Below are 20,193 nucleotides of genomic sequence, written 5' to 3'. Positions count from 1 at the left end.
GAATGAAAGGGTGAAGGTTCTCCAATGTTATACTGGAACAGAAAGCAGTGACTTGTACAGTGGCTCAACGCGTTTCGGCATGTTCACACGCCTTCATCAGGAGCTAGAGTCAGGTGTTGATTTGGACAAAATATTCATCCCTCACAAATTTGAATGCTAGCTGGAACATAACAGTTTTCAACTGGTTACTTATAACCATTTTTTACCATCCATTTTTAATTCCATGAGAATTCTATATATTGTACATGATCGATTGTTTTTTTTATGTTAATATTTATTTTTTAAAAATAAATTCTTTTCAGACTAACCCAAGCGCTGTATCACACCTTTTTTCTTGTATTCAAGCTGAAGGATAGTGTTACACTAGAATCAGACCCTTGTGTAGTAAACACCTTTATACCCCCTGGTGACTGATTGGCTGACAGTGGCTGCAGATGGAATTGGTCAGTGCAGTCATGTGATCCGGCAAGATAGTGGCACCCTGCCGATGGACCCTGAACAGCAATACCTAAGCGCCGATACACCAAATTGTGAAAAGTTCATATCAATATTGTCCTTTAATTAGAAAGCAAGATCTTGTGCACTTCTAGTAGCTGGTTTGGTGGGTAACTGAGGGTTGAAAAAAAAGTCATGTAAATCTATTACAAAGTCACTTGAGCAGAGATGATAGTTTGTAAATATGTGTTGTAAGTTGGGATCTTCTATAAAAAATAAAAATAAGTTTGCTATTTCTGTTTACAGTTCAAGCAGCAGTCTAGGTGACTGGATACTCCACCCACACTAAAGAAATCCAATACAACAGAATTGATGTATGTTATTCTTGTTAGTGCATGCAAATATTCTGTGGTTAGTAAGCAAGTCCAGTTGTTAACTATAAATTAGTGGTCCCAATTGGAGTAAGATTTTGCTGTAGTATTAGTACTAATACAGTTAGTTGGGTTGGTAATAGTTACACCTCTTTGCATTTATCTATCGTATGGGGTGCTGATTATGTGGTAAAAAGTCGCAAATGATAGCATCCAGCAACTGGGGTCTGTGAACTATTGCGTTTCACCGCCTTTTGTATCAGCGGCTTCCTCAGAGGAGCCGCTGGGGAGTTGTATACATCGTAACTTTACCACTTTTTGAAGCTTACTATATCTGACCCAATACGTTTCACTTTCTTTTCTATTGCCTCAAAAATGACATATGTACACTTCCATTACACAGTAAATGAAAAGAGATGTCAATTGTTTTGAATCATGGCAAAAATATAAAAATAGAATAAATAAATCGCTATTAAGCGAGTTTAGCTTTTCATCTGGTAACATCTGCCCTTGAATTGCAAAGAGTTTGGCCTAGAAGCAGGCATCAGCTCATGTCATACATTTATCCTAGAAATACGGATCAGCGAGTCTGGCGTCTGCATCTGGTTCATCGCATACACATTAAATCTCTTAATCTTGTTCTTGGGAGCAACCTTCATTATACCTCATAGCATTTAGTCAATCTAGTCCATTGAGAAAAACCTCTCTGAATGAATCAAACATTATTATAAATAATTGAGGTTGTGTACATAGTGATGAAAACAAGTTGAGACCAGCACTTAACAATATTCCGGTAATTCCTAACCACAGTACTCCAGGCACACTAACAGTCCAGGTTTTAAGGTTATGCATATGCTTTAACACAGATGATTAACCATTTAACTGATGATTTTTGTCTCACATAAAACTGCCCAAACTGTAAAGTTTTTTTACCTATTTTATAATAGTTCAAAAACTATTTATATGGAAATATTTTCTTTAAAGATATATGTAGGCATCCCCATAGGGCTCTATTATAAAACAACTTCCCACCCCCATTGGTAAAAGACCTCCCCAGTGGTCTTAAGTTTTAATAATAGCACCCCGACGTTCCCTTAGCAGTGTATTAAAAAAAAATCCTGCCCCTCCCAGTTAATAGCTACTCCCATCCCCCCCAATTCCTTTGACTAGGATTGTTTTTTTTTGTTTTTTTAATTCACAGAGCAATATAGACATTGATATGTTGAGGTGCAAATGTCCATAATTTCAGCCCAATCAGCTCTTTACATGCCACACATTAGTTTAGAGGGGTTTAGCTGCTGCTAAACCAGGTTAGTTTTGGTGCGATGTGGGAAAGAACTCACTTGATTATTGCCCTGTAATCTCTAGTCCCTTTATGGTAGATATGGTGTGCCTTGAGGACTGAAGTTGGTGAATCCTGAACTAGTTAGTTACAAGGGCTGGCTTCCTTCTCTGTGTACAGTAAGGTACACCGTTAGGCCGGTTTCACACAGTCCGTCCCCTGCCGGACGGCGAAATCCCGCACAGGCCAGGGAGCCGTGCCGCACACATTAGTTGTGAATGGACACTATTGTGTCCATTCACACGGCCCGGCCGCACGGTTGCAGCCGGATCCCGCCACTGGAAGGGACGGCTGCCGGGCTGTGGCCATCCCCTTCATGATAAATTACTGTGTGCTGCACGGCTTTATGCCGCCCGGCAGGAGCCGAAGCGTGTGAAATAGCCCATAGTGTAAAGGTCCCCCATCCACTAGTCCAATTTTGGCCACTTTTTACCCGATTCCAACAGATTGGGATGAGAAGTCGGGTGAAAAGTGGTCAAACCGTGTGTTTGACATCCGATCTGACGCGCGATCCCATGCGCATTGGATCAGAGTTAGCGATCAGACCCGCTTGCAGGTCCGACACTGGCAGCCTCCCGGCAGTGGGATCACATGCAAAAGGACTGTCCACAGCACACATGTACATCATATATATGTTCAGCAGTACTTGTCTGGATTCAATGACAACATTTATGAAATATACACTTTCAATAACATACAGTGAATTTCAGTTGTTATGAATTGCTACATCTCAATGTTAAACATGTTTATGGTCTTTATTCAATAATAAGAAATAGTGTGTTTGAGATCAAAAGAAATAGCTGGCCATAGCACCACACAATAAATATACCTCTCTTTCGCCTCTCTTTTTCATATTCTTCGTCTTCTTCTGATTCTGGGTCAGGCCTACGAGAAAACCCACTAGCTTCATGTCTGTCCTTTCGCCTCCTGTAATACAAAGTAGAGTATATTGCACTTAAAATCATCAGGAGAACCATTTATAAAATTGCAGGAATGTGGTATTCTATAAAAGAAATGGCTTACGCAATATGACTGATACAAGTTCTCGAGCATTAACACCTATTGAAATGTACCCAGAGCAACAGTTCTCATTTAAGATTAAACAGGGTTACCGAAGGCCCAATGTTCTACAGGGATAAATGGTGTAAAAACAGAAAGAAATATAGTAAATAGTGTGGGGCGAAATACAATTTGCTGGTTAATTACCTCAGGTTGATTACTTGAACAGCTCTGGCAGATCAAAACCTGTAGGCTGCACTCAACGCAAAGTTTTGTTTGAGACTAAGGGCCTTATTCTGGTTGGTGCGGTCGGATCCGAATATGCGGACAGGACCGATCCATCCTGAGCCCTGCCTTCCGTACGGACCGCTCACTGCGTCCGAATGTGGTAAGCCGCTGACCGCACAGAGTATGAGTGAATTTCTCGTGTATACACTTTCTCCATCTCTGGGAACCTCCCCCATCATTCGATGGTCGCAGACCATCAAATGCAGGACCGAGTGGTCAGGCAGCACCGAGTGCTCCAGACCACTCGGGCATTTCTCCGTGCAAAAGCAGGGATATGGGCGGGCAGCTGACATCCGGCTATGTCATATGTCCATGCCCCACACGTGCGTCACGGCCGCATTACCATACGTACGCCCAGCGTTTTCCTGGGAACGCCCATGAAACTCTGGGCGTACACATATGGTAATGAGCCAAAACAGCCCTTCACGCCCCTCTCCACCCCCTGTTCGGAGTGTAGAAAATTCATGCGGTATTTGGACGTGCCTGCCGTTCGCACATGCGCAGATATGCCTCTGCACATGCGCAAACACCAAACATCGGCGGACCGGCCGCACGCGGACAGAACCGCACCAACCAGAATAAGGCCCTAAGGGAGACTGGTCGCGGGTGCAACTCTGGTTATTTAATTTGTATGCTATGGAATAATGCACGCTAGTGGGTAAATTAATCGTGAGTAAAAAGAGGCTCGAATTGAATATCCCAGGCATTAAAGCATGAGATTACCACCCTTTTAATTCTCTTGAAAGTAGTGCTTTTGCATTGGGAGAATACCAGGTTTGTTTTACGGCAAAACAAATAAATATGAGATGCTAAACATGCTGGGTACAATTAAACCCTCAGCATGCCCACCATGAACGTTGTCGTGTGGATTAGCTCACAGACAATGGCCCTTATTCAGATCTGATCGCAGTACAAATTTGTTCTCAAAATAGGCAAAACCATGTGCACTGGGGGGGGGGGGGGGGGGCAGATGTAACATGTGCAGAGAGTTAGATTTGTGTGTTATTTTGTTTCTGTGAAGGGTAAATACTGGCTGCATTATTTTTGCACTGCAATTTAGATTTCAGTTTCAACACACCTCACCCAAACGTAACTTTCTCTGCACGTGTTACATCTGCCCCACCTGCAGTGCACATGCTTTTGCCCATTTTGCGAACAAATCTGTACTGCGATCAGATCTGAACAAGAGCCATTGTCTGTGAGCTAATCCACATGACACCGTTCATGGCGGGCATGCTAAGGGTAGAGTTATACCTGCTTTAATTGTACCCAGCATGTTTAGCATCTCGTATTTATTTGTTTTGCCATAAAACAAACCTGGTATGCTCCCAATGCAAAAGCACTGCCTTCAAGAGAATTAAAAGGGTTGTAACATCATGCTTTAATGCCTGGGATATTCAATTAGAGCAGTGGTTCCCAACCTGGATATACCACTGGGGGTACTCTGCATACCAGTTGGGGGTACTTGAAAATAATATTGGTAATGGCGGAAGATGAAAAATAGTATTTTGATGGCAGAAGAAGACCCATTGCCCTGGAGAAGAACCATGTTGTGTCACGGTTCTGTCTTTAGCGTCATCCGCATCATCAGTGTTTCCTTGTTCTTTTGCCTGACTAACAATCCACAGGAAGCTTCCCATGCTGCCCTCAGACATCAGCAATCATCTGCCTTGTGCTGACACAGGTGGAGGAAGCAGCAGTATTAATCCTACAGGTGTGAGTGGGAACCCCGGAGACAATACACAACCAGTGGCAAGACATGGAAGGGCACGATTCCTGTCCGCTACTCCTTAATATAAGGACATGCATAATGCTCACTTCCTCTCCACTCAAAAGTACGGTCTATATTTCAAATTGAGAGGAGGGGGTACTCATCAATGAAAAGCCTAATCAAGGGGTACGGGAGAGAAAAAGGTTGTGAACCACTGAATTAGAGCTTCTTTTTACTCACGATTAATTTACCCACTAGCGTGCATTAACCCATAGCATACATGTTTAATAACCAGAGTTGCACCCGCAACCCGGGCATTTCTGTTCGAGTCTCCCTAAGAATGAAGTGGGCCAAACATAATTGGAAAGTGTGTGGAAAACTCATGTCGACCTTCTCCATGTTTGATCTTCGTCAATGTTGACCCATTGACAGTCTAACTAGACATAGTCTGTGAGCATTCCAGACGCCGGAGTCAGTATATAATATTTTCAGACTGAATACAATATATGGCATTTCAAACGGTGTTTAAGCACCAACGGGGCAAAACAGGGTATCACCGCTTGCTTGAGCAGATTTGTTTAAAGCCAGGCAGTGCAGAGCACTAACAAGACTTGGCTCAGTACTGCCCCACTCAATGTTCAGCTGTGCATGATGTCAAAGAGTATCGGCTGCGCAACCACATGCCAGACCCACCCACTTAAGAGGAGGACTACTGAGTAGTGGTTTGTTGTCACACTTAGTGGTGCCTGCAGCCTGAGAGCTCAATGCTGTCCTTTTGATGGTGTCTGGATTGGACTTAAAGTTGTACTGGCATCTGTGTGCTTCTGCCTGCTGCTGAGCGAGAGTGTTTCCTCGGCTGGCCAAACCCTGCTTACAAGCTGCTCCCTCTTTGTACATTGCTGCCTGATAGCGGTGCCTGCTGCTGTAGACTAGTACTACTAATAATGTGTGGAAGAGTGGAATCTGGAGGATGGTGAATCAAGTGAGGGGGGAGGGGGGGCGGGGCTAGTAATAGTAATTTTATGCCTGTGGAATAAAGTAGGAATGACCACCAGTAGGCTAACCGTACATGATCACCATTGATGGTATGAAACAAAATCAACAGAAGACAGTTTGCCAGAGTTGAGAGCGGGGCTTCACAAGTCACATTAGTGGCAAAGTTAGGCTCCATGAAGTAGAAATAAATTTCCACCCATGCCAAAAAGTTTGAAAGTGCTCAATGATCACAAGAAAATAAAATATAGTAAAATAGTTAAAATAGAAAGTAAATCAAACTGCAACTTATATACATGTATAATGCTTCTAAAGGAAAGATTACATATATCAAGAAGGAAGAAATTACCTTCCAAGCTCACTCAGCTGGCTTAATACATGCACACACTATCTGTATGCACAGGAAAGATGGCTAGTATTACAGCAAATCCCAGTGAGCTGATTACACAGTATTTGATTAATAACTAAACAGTGTGAGCAGCTTAGGCTACATTTTATTTACTAGTTGTACTTAATAAAGTTAATTTGAATAGGATCATTTAGTTTTTTGTGTGTTTTTGAACCAGAAGTGTAACTTCTTTACAGCAGGAGCCTAATGAAGGAGTAACAATATAAAATATACAGTAGTTTCAAACTCCACCTGTTCTGGTGGATTTGTGGGGCTCACAAGGTCAGACACGGCATATGCTGAGATATGTACTGCATGTGTGGGATACATACGGATGACCGGCGGTGGGAATTCCATGGAGGTAGTCAGGACGCTGGTGTCAGTATTATGAACACCGGCATCCTCACACCATATGTGTACCTTATTGGACTCTACTTGATGACTGGTCACAATGTTCAATTACCAGTTGTGCTTTTTTCCCCTTCTATTCCATGAAGAACTGGTACATATGGTATACATTTAATGTGCCCAGACAACAATAAGTAAGCTTCTAAATACTGGAAATGGCAATTTCAAACTGGATCAATGATCTTTTCTCTGCTATACATATTGGAAGACTTTTTTTCTACCCAACACATAATCCTACAGGTTTCCTTTATTACAAAAAAGCACTCTATAACTCCCTCATGGTTAATAGTGCTACATATAGTGGTGGCATTGCTCGTGAATTTTAGAACACACATCAAAACCTTTATTGCGGCTTTTTAAAATGTGAGAAAAGGTGGGGTATCTAGTATGGCCGCATTTTAATAGCTCTCCCGTTGCCGTCTCAAGAAATCTGCTAGCATCCACTTTTTGATTGATTTGATCGGAGTAACACTCCTCACTCATGCTGCCGATAACCTCTGAAGTCGTTTGATAGCATTGGTGTCAGGGAGAACAGAATCTCTACCGGAGTCTGGGCGCTAACAAAGGTGGCGATCAGGACTGCCAAGCTTTTTGGAGCAAATTCAGGCATGGGTGTGACTGTGCTTTCCATAACCCCACTCTCTAACGGACTATACCTGCGGTGACTATGTGGTGGTGTTGCAAACTTGTTTTGGGGACTGTGACCCCCCCTCCGTGCCCATTATTACTAGGGACGAACCTTGCCCAACCATCTGCCCAGCTAACTTTGTAACCAGAGAGAGATAGAGGTGGGCGCAGACTGGCCAGGCCTCCCATTATGAAGCAAAACCCGACAGCTGCTACCTTGTGAATCGGCTGGGACCCGAGGGAGCCATGACTGCTGCAGGAAACCTCTGCCACTCGTGCGACCTCTGTCGTCATACACCACAAATCAAGTTGCTGTGGGAATTTAGCGACAGAACCTTCATGACTCTGCTGTAAAAGCCACCCCTGCCCCTGTAAGTTCCAGCAGTGACTGAACTCATTGTGTAGCAGAAGCCTCTGGAGGACTACGTTCCCCCTACTTGTGACAGTTCCCACTTAGACGCCTATCTGGCTGCACTTGGGTTCGGAGGTAGTCGGAGGCGTTCACTGTCTGGCCGAGCCGCACCTTGCTGGACAAAAGCCTGGCAGCTAATGTTGGAGACTACGTGCCAGGAGGTGCCGATCGTCGATGCCCTTGTGGTGCTACTGCAGAGGACTGTGGTGTGCAGCCTGGAGGAGCCACAGCCGCCGACCTTTCCCAGTTACTGCAGACATACCCACTATCTATGGTGCTGCATCCCTAGGTTACCTTTTAGACGCCCCGGAACTCTGCTGACAATTTTAACTAGCAGGACCCTACAGCTGTGAGACTATAACGCTGGAGGAGTTTGAGGTCTGCCGGTAACTGCTACCTTGGTCACTCGGAATTGGTGAACACCCCGACCCCTACGGCTCAACTCTTCAACATTTACTTTTATTTGTCCTCTAACCAATCAATACTCTGACCAAGTCACTTCTTACAACAGCAGCGGTAGCTAGTGGTCGCTTGTCCATATCTTCACTGCTGACCCCCACTCTGATTGAATTGTGACTGGGCTAAACCTCCAACGCTTAGGAACAGGAGGTCCTTTAAAAGGGGTTGTGTATCGTGAGCACTTTTTACCTGAGACTTTTGCTGCTGTAGGAAACGCATTGACTTAGCGGCCTACTACCCTGTTCACTAAAAGTTACCTCCGTCCCTGTATCACTTGTAGCGACCTCCACCCTGTGCCACAGTTAACCCACTGTATACTTCTATAAACTCACTTTGAAGTATCTCATTGTTCTAATTGCCAGCTATTCTATGGAAACCAATTCTATGCATTAGTGACTATTTGCATTGGAACACCCCCACCTAGTGGTAGAAAGAGTATATTACTTGTATTTCTGTCACAAATTTAAGCCTGGTTAGATCACAACAGCAGCTGGTTACTTCACTACATCACCAATTTTGTTTTCCTGAACTGATATTCTAGGGGTATAATACACAAGGAAGAAAGGACTGTGCAGTTCTTGAAAAAAAAAAAAATACACTTATTTAGGAAAAACATCAGTTATTCTCATACATTGCTCTAATTTCAACACTATATTTTTACTTCTGGAGTATTGAAAGGTTAAGAAAGATGGCCAGGCTTGTAATTATAAACACAACCGCCTCGACTACCCAGTTAGCGATTGAATTATCGCAGATCCTCATACCTTACTTTAAAAAAAGATGAATCAAATAATGCTGCTTGTTGATAGAACACAGGCCCCTCAGTCTACACACTCAACTTTTATTGAAAAGCCCATGTCTTGCCAAAATATCTTTGAGATCGGTAACTCCCAAATCACTGAACCAGTAATGGTCACTGATGATACCATTTTAGCTCCCTCGGTAACCTCTACTACAGTTCTAGACACATTGAATTATTTAAAATGGCTGTGGCACATCCCTCCCCCCTACCATACATATTCCACATTTACCACTCAGCGTTATTGGAAAAGTTACGTGAACAAACTAGTTGTTTTCATTCTTCAACCTCTTACCACTAGACACGCTTCTATTACTTGACTATGACTTTGTTTGTCCTTTGAGCAGCAGATCCTCGATACATGGCTTAAATTTGACATAAACACTGCAATTACATTTGATAGGTATTTCTTTTCACTGTTAATTGACCTCAACAATTCTAATATTAGAGTTGTAATTTTCATATTTATGGTTGTTTAGGATACACTTGGGACACATTGGCTTTTATGATTCTTTTATTGATCGACACATTTTTACTTATTCAAGTCCAACTCGTTCCTATAACCACTGTCACTACATCAGCTACATCACTGATCACTACATCAGCTACTACCCGGCCCCCTGTTCCCGGCGGCAACCCGGCTGTGTGTGGCGTGACGTTAGCAAGGTCACAGCTGGGGGGGGGGGGGGGGGGGGGGAAGAGTAGAAGGGGCTGGGCAGCAGGAGCCAGGCAGCCGTTGAAGCAGAACTAAGCAGCGCAACAGTGGCAATCTCGATCATTTTCCAAGTTTGCCAGTCTGTGCGCTGGAGCATAGCCCGGAAAAATCTCGGGAGTACCATTAAAGGGTTAATGATGTTCATTCACCTTACTATATGATCCCCCATAAGCCCTTTACTATCACTGATATTTATATGACTGATTGGACACGTTTCCTTAGCTTTTAATCTTTTAGAATAATTCTGGGCTCCTCCTTAATAGAGGCTATTGTAATAGTGGAATCTACTGTCAACTTCTCTGCAAAACTTGAAAGCCCATTTTGTTAGGTTAACAATAATTCAGATAGTTTATTTCTTGCGGACTGTGATCACAATCCTCATTGGATTGGAAAATTATTAGAAATCAGGTTGGACTCATAACATCAATAAATATAACTAAGTAATTGTTATAGTTTATACCTTCAATTTAGTTTATTATTTTTCATCAAATAGTTACCTAAAAATAAAAGTATTATCTAAAACAAATCAGTACTTTGTAATATCTGCATTACTATAATATTTTTGTACTGTATTTGCCAACTATATTGTATGTTATATTATATTGTTTGTTCTTCAATAAAAACAAAAATGAGAAAATATTTTTCATTTTGTAAAAAATATGCATGATAATTTGACACAGAATGATCACATACTTACCAAATAGACATATCAATCTAATTCTTAAGTTATCTAGCAGAATCAAAAGCAACCCATATACATATATATATATACATATATATATATACATATATATATACATATATATATACATATATATATATATATATATATATATATATATATATATATATATATATATATATATATATATATATATATATATATATATATATATATATATATATATTTTTTTTTTTTTTTTTTTTCTGAAAACTCACCTCCTCAGACAAGCTTATCCAATTCCAGAACTACCTATACTCCCTTTGTAAATTTCCTATACAATACACTCATATCCGCACATATTTTCCCGTTCTTCACATTCCCATCCTCCTGACTCCAGGCCAACATTGCTGTGTGACTACATCATACAGCCCACCGAGAACCTTTGCAATCTAGTGGACCTACATGCAATAGATAAAACCTTTTCTTGTATAGCAATGCCTATTTCCCTATAGATTGTAAGTTTACGAGAAGGGCCTTTCTACCTCTAGGACTTTTCTGTTATTTTCCAGTCTTGTTTTGTCACTGTCTCCAATTGTTTTGTTTTAGGTTATTATGGGTTTTCAACTGTAAAGCACAATGGAATATGCTGCACTATATAAGAAACTTAGGTACTTGTTTCCTAGCACGGCGCCCACGATTTTCAGTCGTATGGCATTCCATATAGTCGCATGCGATGCGATTTTGGCCCCCCTATACATTTTTTTAATTGTATAAGCACCCTAATGGGTGCTTACAATGTCAAATGCACCCCCACTATGAACGCCAACTCTAAGCGTGGCGAGCGCAGCGAGCCCGCGAGGGACGGCGGTACGCGTCCTCCGACCTTTTCATACCCCCACTATCCACGTCAGAGTGGAGTTGATTTCAGATAGTGTGGCGAGGGGACGCGTACTACTTTACATGTATTCCGTGTCCGCTCGCCACACCATCTAAAATCAACTCCACGCCGACGTGGATAGTGGGGGTATAAACAGGTCAGAGGATGTGTACCGCCACCCCTCGCGGGCTCGCTACGCTTTGGGTTGGCGTTCATAGTGGGGGAGGCGTGGGGGTGCATTTAACATTGTAAGCACCCATTAGGGTGCTTATATAATTAATAATCTTATAGGGGGGCCATTTAACATTGAAAACATCCATTAGGGTGCTTATGCAATTCAAAATCGTATACCATTGTATATGGCATACAATGCGATGGTATACAATTTTAAATTATATGACATCGGGTGCCATCGCATCGCATACCATTGTAAAGCTTATGGTATGCGATGCGATGGACGCCGTGCTAGGAAACAAGTACCGAAACTTAATAAATAAATATGCTTATTTATCTACATTTCCATTCAGGAAAAATAAAATTATACTTACTTTTCCCGCTCCTCAATTTCTTTCTGCCTTTCTATCTCTCGTTGCCTCTGCCTCTCCTCCCTCTGACGTTTTACCACTTTTTCATATTCATTAGGGTACATGGGGTCATATTCATCAGCTAAAGGAACCAAGACTTCCACAGAAAACCCACTGGGAACAGGGTCCTAAGAAGCAGGGTACAATATTATATTTTATGGTAAACAAAATCACATGATGTGTAGGGGAAAAACAAATACTTAGACGGATCTATATATTTTGATTTGGTACAGCAAAATAAACCTGAAGTTAGAGGTGACATTTCACAGTCTGAACATATTGTGTACCTGTTAATATTGCACTGCAAAAATAAAATGATTCAGCGCACTTACAGTATATACCCATACAATATTCACAGCCAACCTTGGCACAATAGGTCTTCATGTTACACTGCTAGTGCCAGGCATCTTTTACCTAAAAATGCATCTTAGTCACAATGCAATTCAACTAGGATGCACCAGGAGACTGCAGATTAATTGTATATGCAATACTTGTACATCTGTGCACAATAACTGGATGACTCCAGATCGGAATGGAAGAACTACAATGTAGCGGTTGTGGGGTTTTTCCGATGCCAAGTTCCATTGTGCTTTATCTACAAACTCATGAAGCACACAAAGATACAAATGTGTATACCAAATCAAAATTCTAGTCAGTGCAGCAAATACACAATGCAATTTATCTTTCCAAAAAAAGTGTCACTAGGATCAGCAGTAATAAAGGTGCAAGAAAAAAAAAAAAAAAAGGGGAGGACTCTCGGGGAAGAAACAAAAAGAAAGAAGAGGGTCAGATTATTGTGTCCATTCTTTATCAAGAAGGACCACTAGTGGCACTGGTGCAGATAACAGTAAAACAGACCACTGCACATAATAAATGGGATGTTTTAAATAACTAACTGCCATGCTCCATAATAAAGCAAGAATAAAGGTACCTTAATTGCAGCAGCCACATGAGGTGGAGTATCAATGATTAGGCGATCTTCACTGCCTCGCTTAAGGTCGATTACAGGTGCGAGTACTGTGCTCTGCTTAGTCTTGTGCGTCTGGAACATATACAAAAAAAAAAAATAAACATTTTATGTTGTTTAAATCCACCCAAAATCATAGAAAGTCCAGGATGCATTATAAAAAAAAAAAAAAAAAACACACACAACAAAAAGAAATCCGCTGAGGAAGTGCAAATGCCATGCGCATGAGCATGGCATATATTCGCCTGGTGGCAAATGGAAGCGGCACATTTTCCTACCTGTGAGACATTGTGGGCCTCGAGTGGGGAAAGCAACAAGCAGGCTGCTTCAGGAGGGAGCTGTGATTAGGGAAGGGCCCATCTTGCCATTTCAAAATTGGGCAGGGCTCGGCAACCTCCATAAACAGCATAGTGTAAACACTACAGTGAATATCTTTATACCATACAGAAGATTTCCGGCATAACCAAGATGGACAATTAATATTGTAATTTCCTTTAAATTATACATTTTGACATGTTGCAGATACAGGGAAAAGCTGCTCAGTGTACCAGAGACACTAGGTTTCAACTTAAACCACACAGGAATTGGTTTTATATGCATATACAGTTGAATATAAAAGCAACTCAGCATGAGATTTGGACGGTACAGAAATCTCACGGAAGCCACAGTATAAGACACATCTGTACCTATTTTTTCCCTGAATTGCCATTTTGTGTACTAAGTACTTACGATCAACATAGTAAGTTAAGATACAGATTCTGTCAGAGACTATCAGCCCTGAGATAAGTCCCTTTGGGACTTAACACAAGGGGTAAACTATAGAACCTGGCACTTCACGTGGAATCTATGGGTCAATGTGCGTTACCTGTGGGTTTACCCTGCTGGGAAACTGACTTGCTCCAAGAGTTAAATCCAGGGCTTCCCATATGGCAGGGATGGGGAACCTTCGGCCCTCTAGCTCTTATGGACCTAGACATCCCAGCATGCCTTGTTACAGTTTTGCTATGTGGCCATGCTACCACTGTTGCAGGACATGCTGGGATGTGTCAACAGTTGGAAGGCTGAAGGTTCCCCATCGCTTTCATATGGTAACCCTCTAACACATACTGGGGCAGATGTATTAAGCCTTAACAAGAGATAAATGCAAGGGTGATAAAGAGAGATAAACGTCCAGCCAATCACCTGCTAACTGCCATGTTGCAGGCTGTGTTTGAAAAAAAGTCAGTAAGGAGCTGATTGGCTGGATGTTTATCTCTCTTTATCACCCTTGCATAATCTCGTTAAGGCTGCATACATCTGCCCCACTATAAGAAATAATGAGTTTTGGGGAAAGGGGACGTGGGGCAATCAGTCGCACAGGATTTATCAAAGCACTATTGTTCTCATTTACCCTCAGTGTATATGTACATCGGTTGGTTAACCGTGAGTAGGGAGGGTGTGCTACCACTGGACACAGGTTTGACAATTTTTGGAAAGAAGAGAAAGTATGTCTCTGTGTGGTGCACAGGTTATTAAGAAGGTAAAAAGTAACTTTTATTTGGATACGTTTAAAAGAATGTAGCGAAATATAGACAGACAGTGATACATAAAGACACACACAATGTAGGTTTAAAAAGGATAAAAATCCTTACTCAGTGTGATCCAACTCAATATCCTCCTAGATGTTAGTTAGATTCTTATGTATTAGTAATAATCGTTTATTGTACAATTTTCCACAGTGGATTTTCTGTGCGTTTAAGTCGCCTATTACTGATCTGCTGGTAACAAAATAATCTGGGTTTATGTTCCCCTGTGATGTTACTGATCAGATTACTTCACTTCACAATAGGGTAGGCAATATGGTGCCCCGCGGGTTACCCCTCAGGCGGTGCGTGTCTGGTGAGATCTGCCACCTCTACACCAGCACTGCACGCCGCAAATGAGAGGGAGAGCCGCGTCAATGAGGACGTGTACCCTGCAGAGGAGCTTCACATTGGAGCTTCGTCAGGACCACTGACGAAGCTCCAATGCGAAGCTCCAATGCGAAGCGTACGCTGACCCAGACACTCAGTGTGCTCTCCTCCTCTCCCCTATCCCTATTATATGTATTATGATCTGTATTAGTTTAAAATTGTTTAGTCGGAGCAGTATGCCAGTTTTCACTGGACCGCTCAGTCAGAGGCGCTACTTGCGTGACGTCCGCAGCGCTCAGATCTGACTCCTAACAGACGGAGATCTCCGGCGCTGACTCTTACACGCCGGAGCTCCTCTGCAGGGTACACGTCCTCATTGACGCGGCTCTCCCTCTCATTTGCGGCGCGCAGTGCTGGTGTAGAGGTGGCAGATCTCACCAGACACGCACCGCCTGAGGGGTAACCCGCGGGGCACCATATTGCCTACCCTATTGTGAAGTGAAGTAATCTGATCAGTAACATCACAGGGGAACATAAACCCAGATTATTTTGTTACCAGCAGATCAGTAATAGGCGACTTAAACGCACAGAAAATCCACTGTGGAAAATTGTACAATAAACGATTATTACTAATACATAAGAATCTAACTAACATCTAGGAGGATATTGAGTTGGATCACACTGAGTAAGGATTTTTATCCTTTTTAAACCTACACTGTGTGTGTCTTTATGTATCACTGTCTGTCTATATTTCGCTACATTCTTTTAAACGTATCCAAATAAAAGTTACTTTTTACCTTCTTAATAACCTGTGCACCACACAGAGACATACACTATAAGAAATAGTTGTATGACACAGCTAAGTCGCAAAGCCTGCGATGCACCACAAAGAGCTACTTTAGCATGATTTGAGCATAGGGGTATGTGGACACATCCATATGCTAGACAATCTAAACAAAAATATAATATACTGATACACAAAAGGGACTTTGTTTCCTAGCACGGCACCCATCGCATACCATATTTAGTGGTGTGCGATGCGATCTTCCCATTAAATTAACAGGAGTGCTTGTACAATCAAATATTGCATAGCATCGCATGCCATGCAATGCAATTTTTAATTGTACAAGCACCCTCATGGGTGCTTACAATGTTAAATGCACCCTGATTGTCAATGCCACCCCCAATATCAACGCCAACCCGAAGCGTGGCGAGCGGCGGCAGTACGCGTCCTCCGACCTTTTTATACCTCCACTATCCACGTCGGTGTGGCGAGCCCTGCAAGGGGACGCGGAATACGAGCCCGAAGCGTAGCAAGCCCAGCGAGGGGATGCGGAATACATGTAAAGAAATCCGTGTCCTCTCTCTCGCTCCCCGACGTGGATAGGGGGGTATGAAAAGGTCAGAGGACGCGTACCGCCTGCGCTCGCCACGCTTCGGGATGGTGTTGAAAGTGGGGGTGGCGATGACAATGGGAGTGCATTTAACATTATAAGCACCCATCAGGGTGCTTGTACAATTAAAAATCGCTTCGCATCACATGCCGCTATATTGCATGCGATGCAATAAGATGCACTTCGATCAAAATCAGGGGCGCCATGCTAGGAAACAAGTACCCACAAAAGTGCTCAAAACACAATAGAAAAGACAAACCTAGTACAGTAGTTTCCATTCAATAATTTAGGAGTCCCAAACTACCATTATGGGTGCGCTACATGATATGCAGGCTTACCTTCGCTTGTGTTAGCGCTGCCTTTTTGACTTGCAGCTGTGACTGCAAAAGCTTGAAGTTTTTCGACCATCCTTCTGTTTTTGAGTCACTTGTCTCCACCCCTAAATCATCATATAAAGACATTTTGTCTCCCCTTCAACCTTAAAGAGAGAAAAATTAAGTCTAAAAATAAATAATATATTTTGCCTAGTAGCATGTAGAACATTTGGAATTCTAATACATGTATAGAGAGATACAATTTAAAAGAGTTCTTGGTTGCCAGTCTCATTAGGCCTCATTATAGTGTGTAGATTTCGGGTTGCATAGCGTTGCACTACAGAAAGAATAAGGCAAGAATAAGGAAGTAAACCTTAGCGGACAGACACACCTACCAGATGCATAATTTCTAGTTTACGAATATCGATCAATGGTCAGCCCTAGTACCACCACCTTCAGTACTCCCTACACTACCTATGACAACTATCCAGTCAGTACAAGGAATAGCAACAGTGTTCAATTCAGCAGAAGCAAATTGTTATGGCACACTTGTAATACTATAAAGCTGGTTTCCAGTGTACTCCAATTAGCTAAAGGAGACATTGTAGACAACATTTGTATATACTTTCAGGGGTTTTAGCGGGGATACAAGAGGCCATTCAGCATTGTGACTGACTGATATGCTGAAAGCCAGTGCTGGAGGCAATGCTGACCGTGCTGGAGGCAATGCGGACCGTGCTGGAGGCAATGCGGACCGTGCTGGAGGCACGCCTCCTCAGTTTTTGGGGTGGGACAAAGCAAGTGCCTGCTTTCTTCTCACACGGATTTACTGAGCTACAAAGATGAGACAGCCACTCTTTAAGCCCCATACAAATTAGGTGATATTATAAGGGGCTTCTAAGCGATATTGCTCACAATATCGTCTAGTGTGTACACTCAATATTGTTAACGATGCACACTCCCATGCGCCGTTGATGATCAAAGTCTTCTAAACATGAAGGTCAGTTTGGGAATATAGCCAAGCTACCTGCATGGTGGATGGATCTCCAGAAATCGATGATCCGCATTAGGTGGCAAGCATAGGCTGAAGTTGCACCATTTGCAGGCCCCATAAAACGTGAAGATAAATTACTGCGCAACTGGGAAGTATTAAAATACTGGGACTTTTCCAAAGACAAGGCTGTCAAATATGGAAATTAGGGAGAGCTGGCAACTAATAAGAAAAGAAAGAGTTAAAATGGTGAAAGTAGCCTGTTTATAGTCAGCATGCTGGTGCTTGCTCTCCTGCAATGGACTATCGACCTAATCTCTTAACACACACACACACACACACCCTATCCATATAGGTTTCCATCTGACTTGACGACCACATGCTCCGTATGCTCAGTCATTAGGAGGGTTTTGTATATGATTTATAAATTAATTGAAATATATACATACTTGCCTACTTGACCCTCTCCATGAGGGAGAAAATGCTCTGTTCCTGGACTTCCCTGGTAATGTATGATTGCCATCCCCTGTGAGGAGCTAGGTAATTGATAAGAAAGGTGTTTCACTACAGGTGATGGCAATCCTACATTACCAGGGGAGTCCAGGATCAGAGCATTTTCTCCCTTATGGAGAGGGTCAGTTAGGCGTTTATGGAATACCTACAGTAATTATATTTCACAGAAATAGAGACCCCACTCCGTATTGCTTACCTACTGCCCGCAGCTTCTCCTCCATAAAACCCCGGACCCGCAACCAGCACAACGACTGCACAGTCGGAAAGCGTCTCACATGCGACAATACAACGACTGTCACGTGACGACCACGGTCAGAAAAGAGGCTTGGAACGCACTGCTCGGCTTCAGGTCCCGGAAACTACGTAACTATGTTCCAGGAACGTAAGGAATTTACGTAACGAGCGCAGTACAGGAAGTCAACATCAGTTGTGTGTTGAGAATTGACTTCAGACTGGAGTGGAGAGACTGACTGAGCCCTGCCATTGATAGTGTTGGCAGTTGGGGTCTGGTCATAAATTTTATGATATCGAGCAATTCTATAGATCTGCTGTACCTCATTGCACAACAATTACCTTCTCAATTATATACTGTATGACACTGGCTCGTTATGCTCAGTCATTAGGAGGGTTTTGTATAATATGACATAGTGTGAATGATTCATAAATTAATTGAAATATATATTGGCACAACGCCAGTGTTTAAACTGATATAAATTTATTTTTAGTATGATAGTGTGGGCAATCACAGGCATCCCCCCAGACAAGACACCCCCCGCATGGGACACCCCTCGGACCAGACACTATAAGCTCCGGAATGCAGAGTTTGATGTCTGGTCCGGCGTTCCGGTGTCTTATCCGGGTCCGGTTTTTACTTAGTCCCGTCACAAAGTGCTTGTAGTAATAACAGATGCATGTTTTAATGTTGTTTTTTAACTGATTTGTCAACACATACACAGCAGAAGAATTGTATTGTGATACTGTGAACATTTGTGAAAACGTGGTCTCATAAATGGCTCCCAGGAAGAAGTTCTCAATCAAAAAGTGATCTGCTATTGTTACTGAGTTGAACGCAAACCTCCAGTAGCATTCATATCTAATTGCATCCCATCAGGACTGTCTTGCAATCTGGTGGAAATACCATGTTATGGAACCTATCCTTATGTATTCCTATTATCCCTATAGATATTAAACTTGCGAGCAGGGCTCTCCTACCTCTATGTCGGTTTGTTACTACCCAGTTTGTTTTATCACTGTTTCCAATTGTAAAGCGCAACGGACTATGCTGTGCTATATAAGAAACTAAATAAATAAATAACCCTAATTGTTTCTCTAATGGAGAAAACAATGCTGCACTGCAGGTGGGGCACATGTAACATGTGCAGAGAGAGTTTAGTTGCATACACACACGGTGCGATTTGGCGACCGCCGGGACCCGGCAGGGAGGGACTGTGTAGACCAGGGGTGGGCAACAAGTGGCTCTCCAGCTGTTGATGGACTACACATCCCAGCATGCCTTGCCTTAGTTTTGCTATTTGGCCATGCTGAAACTGATGCAAGGCATGATGGGATGTGTAGTTCATGAACAGCTGGAGGGCCGCTTATTGCCCAACCCTGGTATAGACCATACCGCATTGAGCAGCATGGCCCTCCTTTTGATCTAGCAGATTGAAGAAGAGATAGACTGGCCTGCACAGTCTATTTCTGCTTTCGATCCCAGTGGCTCGGGGCCACATATCGTGATCGAATCTGGATTGAATGCAGCTAAATACTGTGCGATTCAGGGTCACTTTCTATTCGATTTCTACTATATAGTCCAAATCGAATTGAAAGTGACCCTGATTTGCACCTTGTGTACACAGCATTAGGTTTTGGTGACTTATTTTGTTTCTGTGCAGGGTAAATATTGGCTGCTTTACTTGTACACTGCAATTTAGATTTTAGTTTGTGCACACTTCACCCAAATCTAACTTTCTTCACATGTTACATTCAGGGTGAATGGTTTTGTCCATTAGAGAAAAATTTAGCTTTGCAATCAACTCTGATTCAGGAC

General features: G+C 42.5%; 1 protein-coding gene across 2 annotated transcripts in view; it reads right to left on the bottom strand.

Annotated features, from left to right (window-relative positions):
* The window catches only part of LOC146074834 (splicing factor 45-like), a 35,933-nt gene extending 17,432 nt beyond the window's left edge, over positions 1-18,501 (bottom strand). The window contains exons 1-5 of one of the 2 annotated variants that reach the window (XM_083183373.1): positions 18,340-18,501; positions 16,664-16,803; positions 13,004-13,114; positions 12,037-12,200; positions 2,978-3,075 (exon numbers count right to left, since the gene is read on the bottom strand). In XM_083183373.1, coding sequence (XP_083039499.1) covers positions 2,978-3,075; positions 12,037-12,200; positions 13,004-13,114; positions 16,664-16,786 — 496 coding nt within the window. In that variant the 5' untranslated portion in view covers positions 16,787-16,803; positions 18,340-18,501. The remainder of the gene's footprint in view (positions 1-2,977; positions 3,076-12,036; positions 12,201-13,003; positions 13,115-16,663; positions 16,804-18,339) is intronic. The other variant, XM_083183374.1, reaches the window with a different exon arrangement.
* Positions 18,502-20,193: the final 1,692 nt, after the last annotated feature.

This window comes from Crinia signifera, chromosome 4 (genome assembly GCF_055691185.1).
Source record: "Crinia signifera chromosome 4, ASM5569118v1, whole genome shotgun sequence".
NCBI classification, from domain to species: Eukaryota; Metazoa; Chordata; class Amphibia; order Anura; family Myobatrachidae; genus Crinia; species Crinia signifera.
The sequence above is the reverse complement of the archived record's forward strand: the minus strand, read 5'-3'. Positions and strand labels throughout refer to the sequence as shown.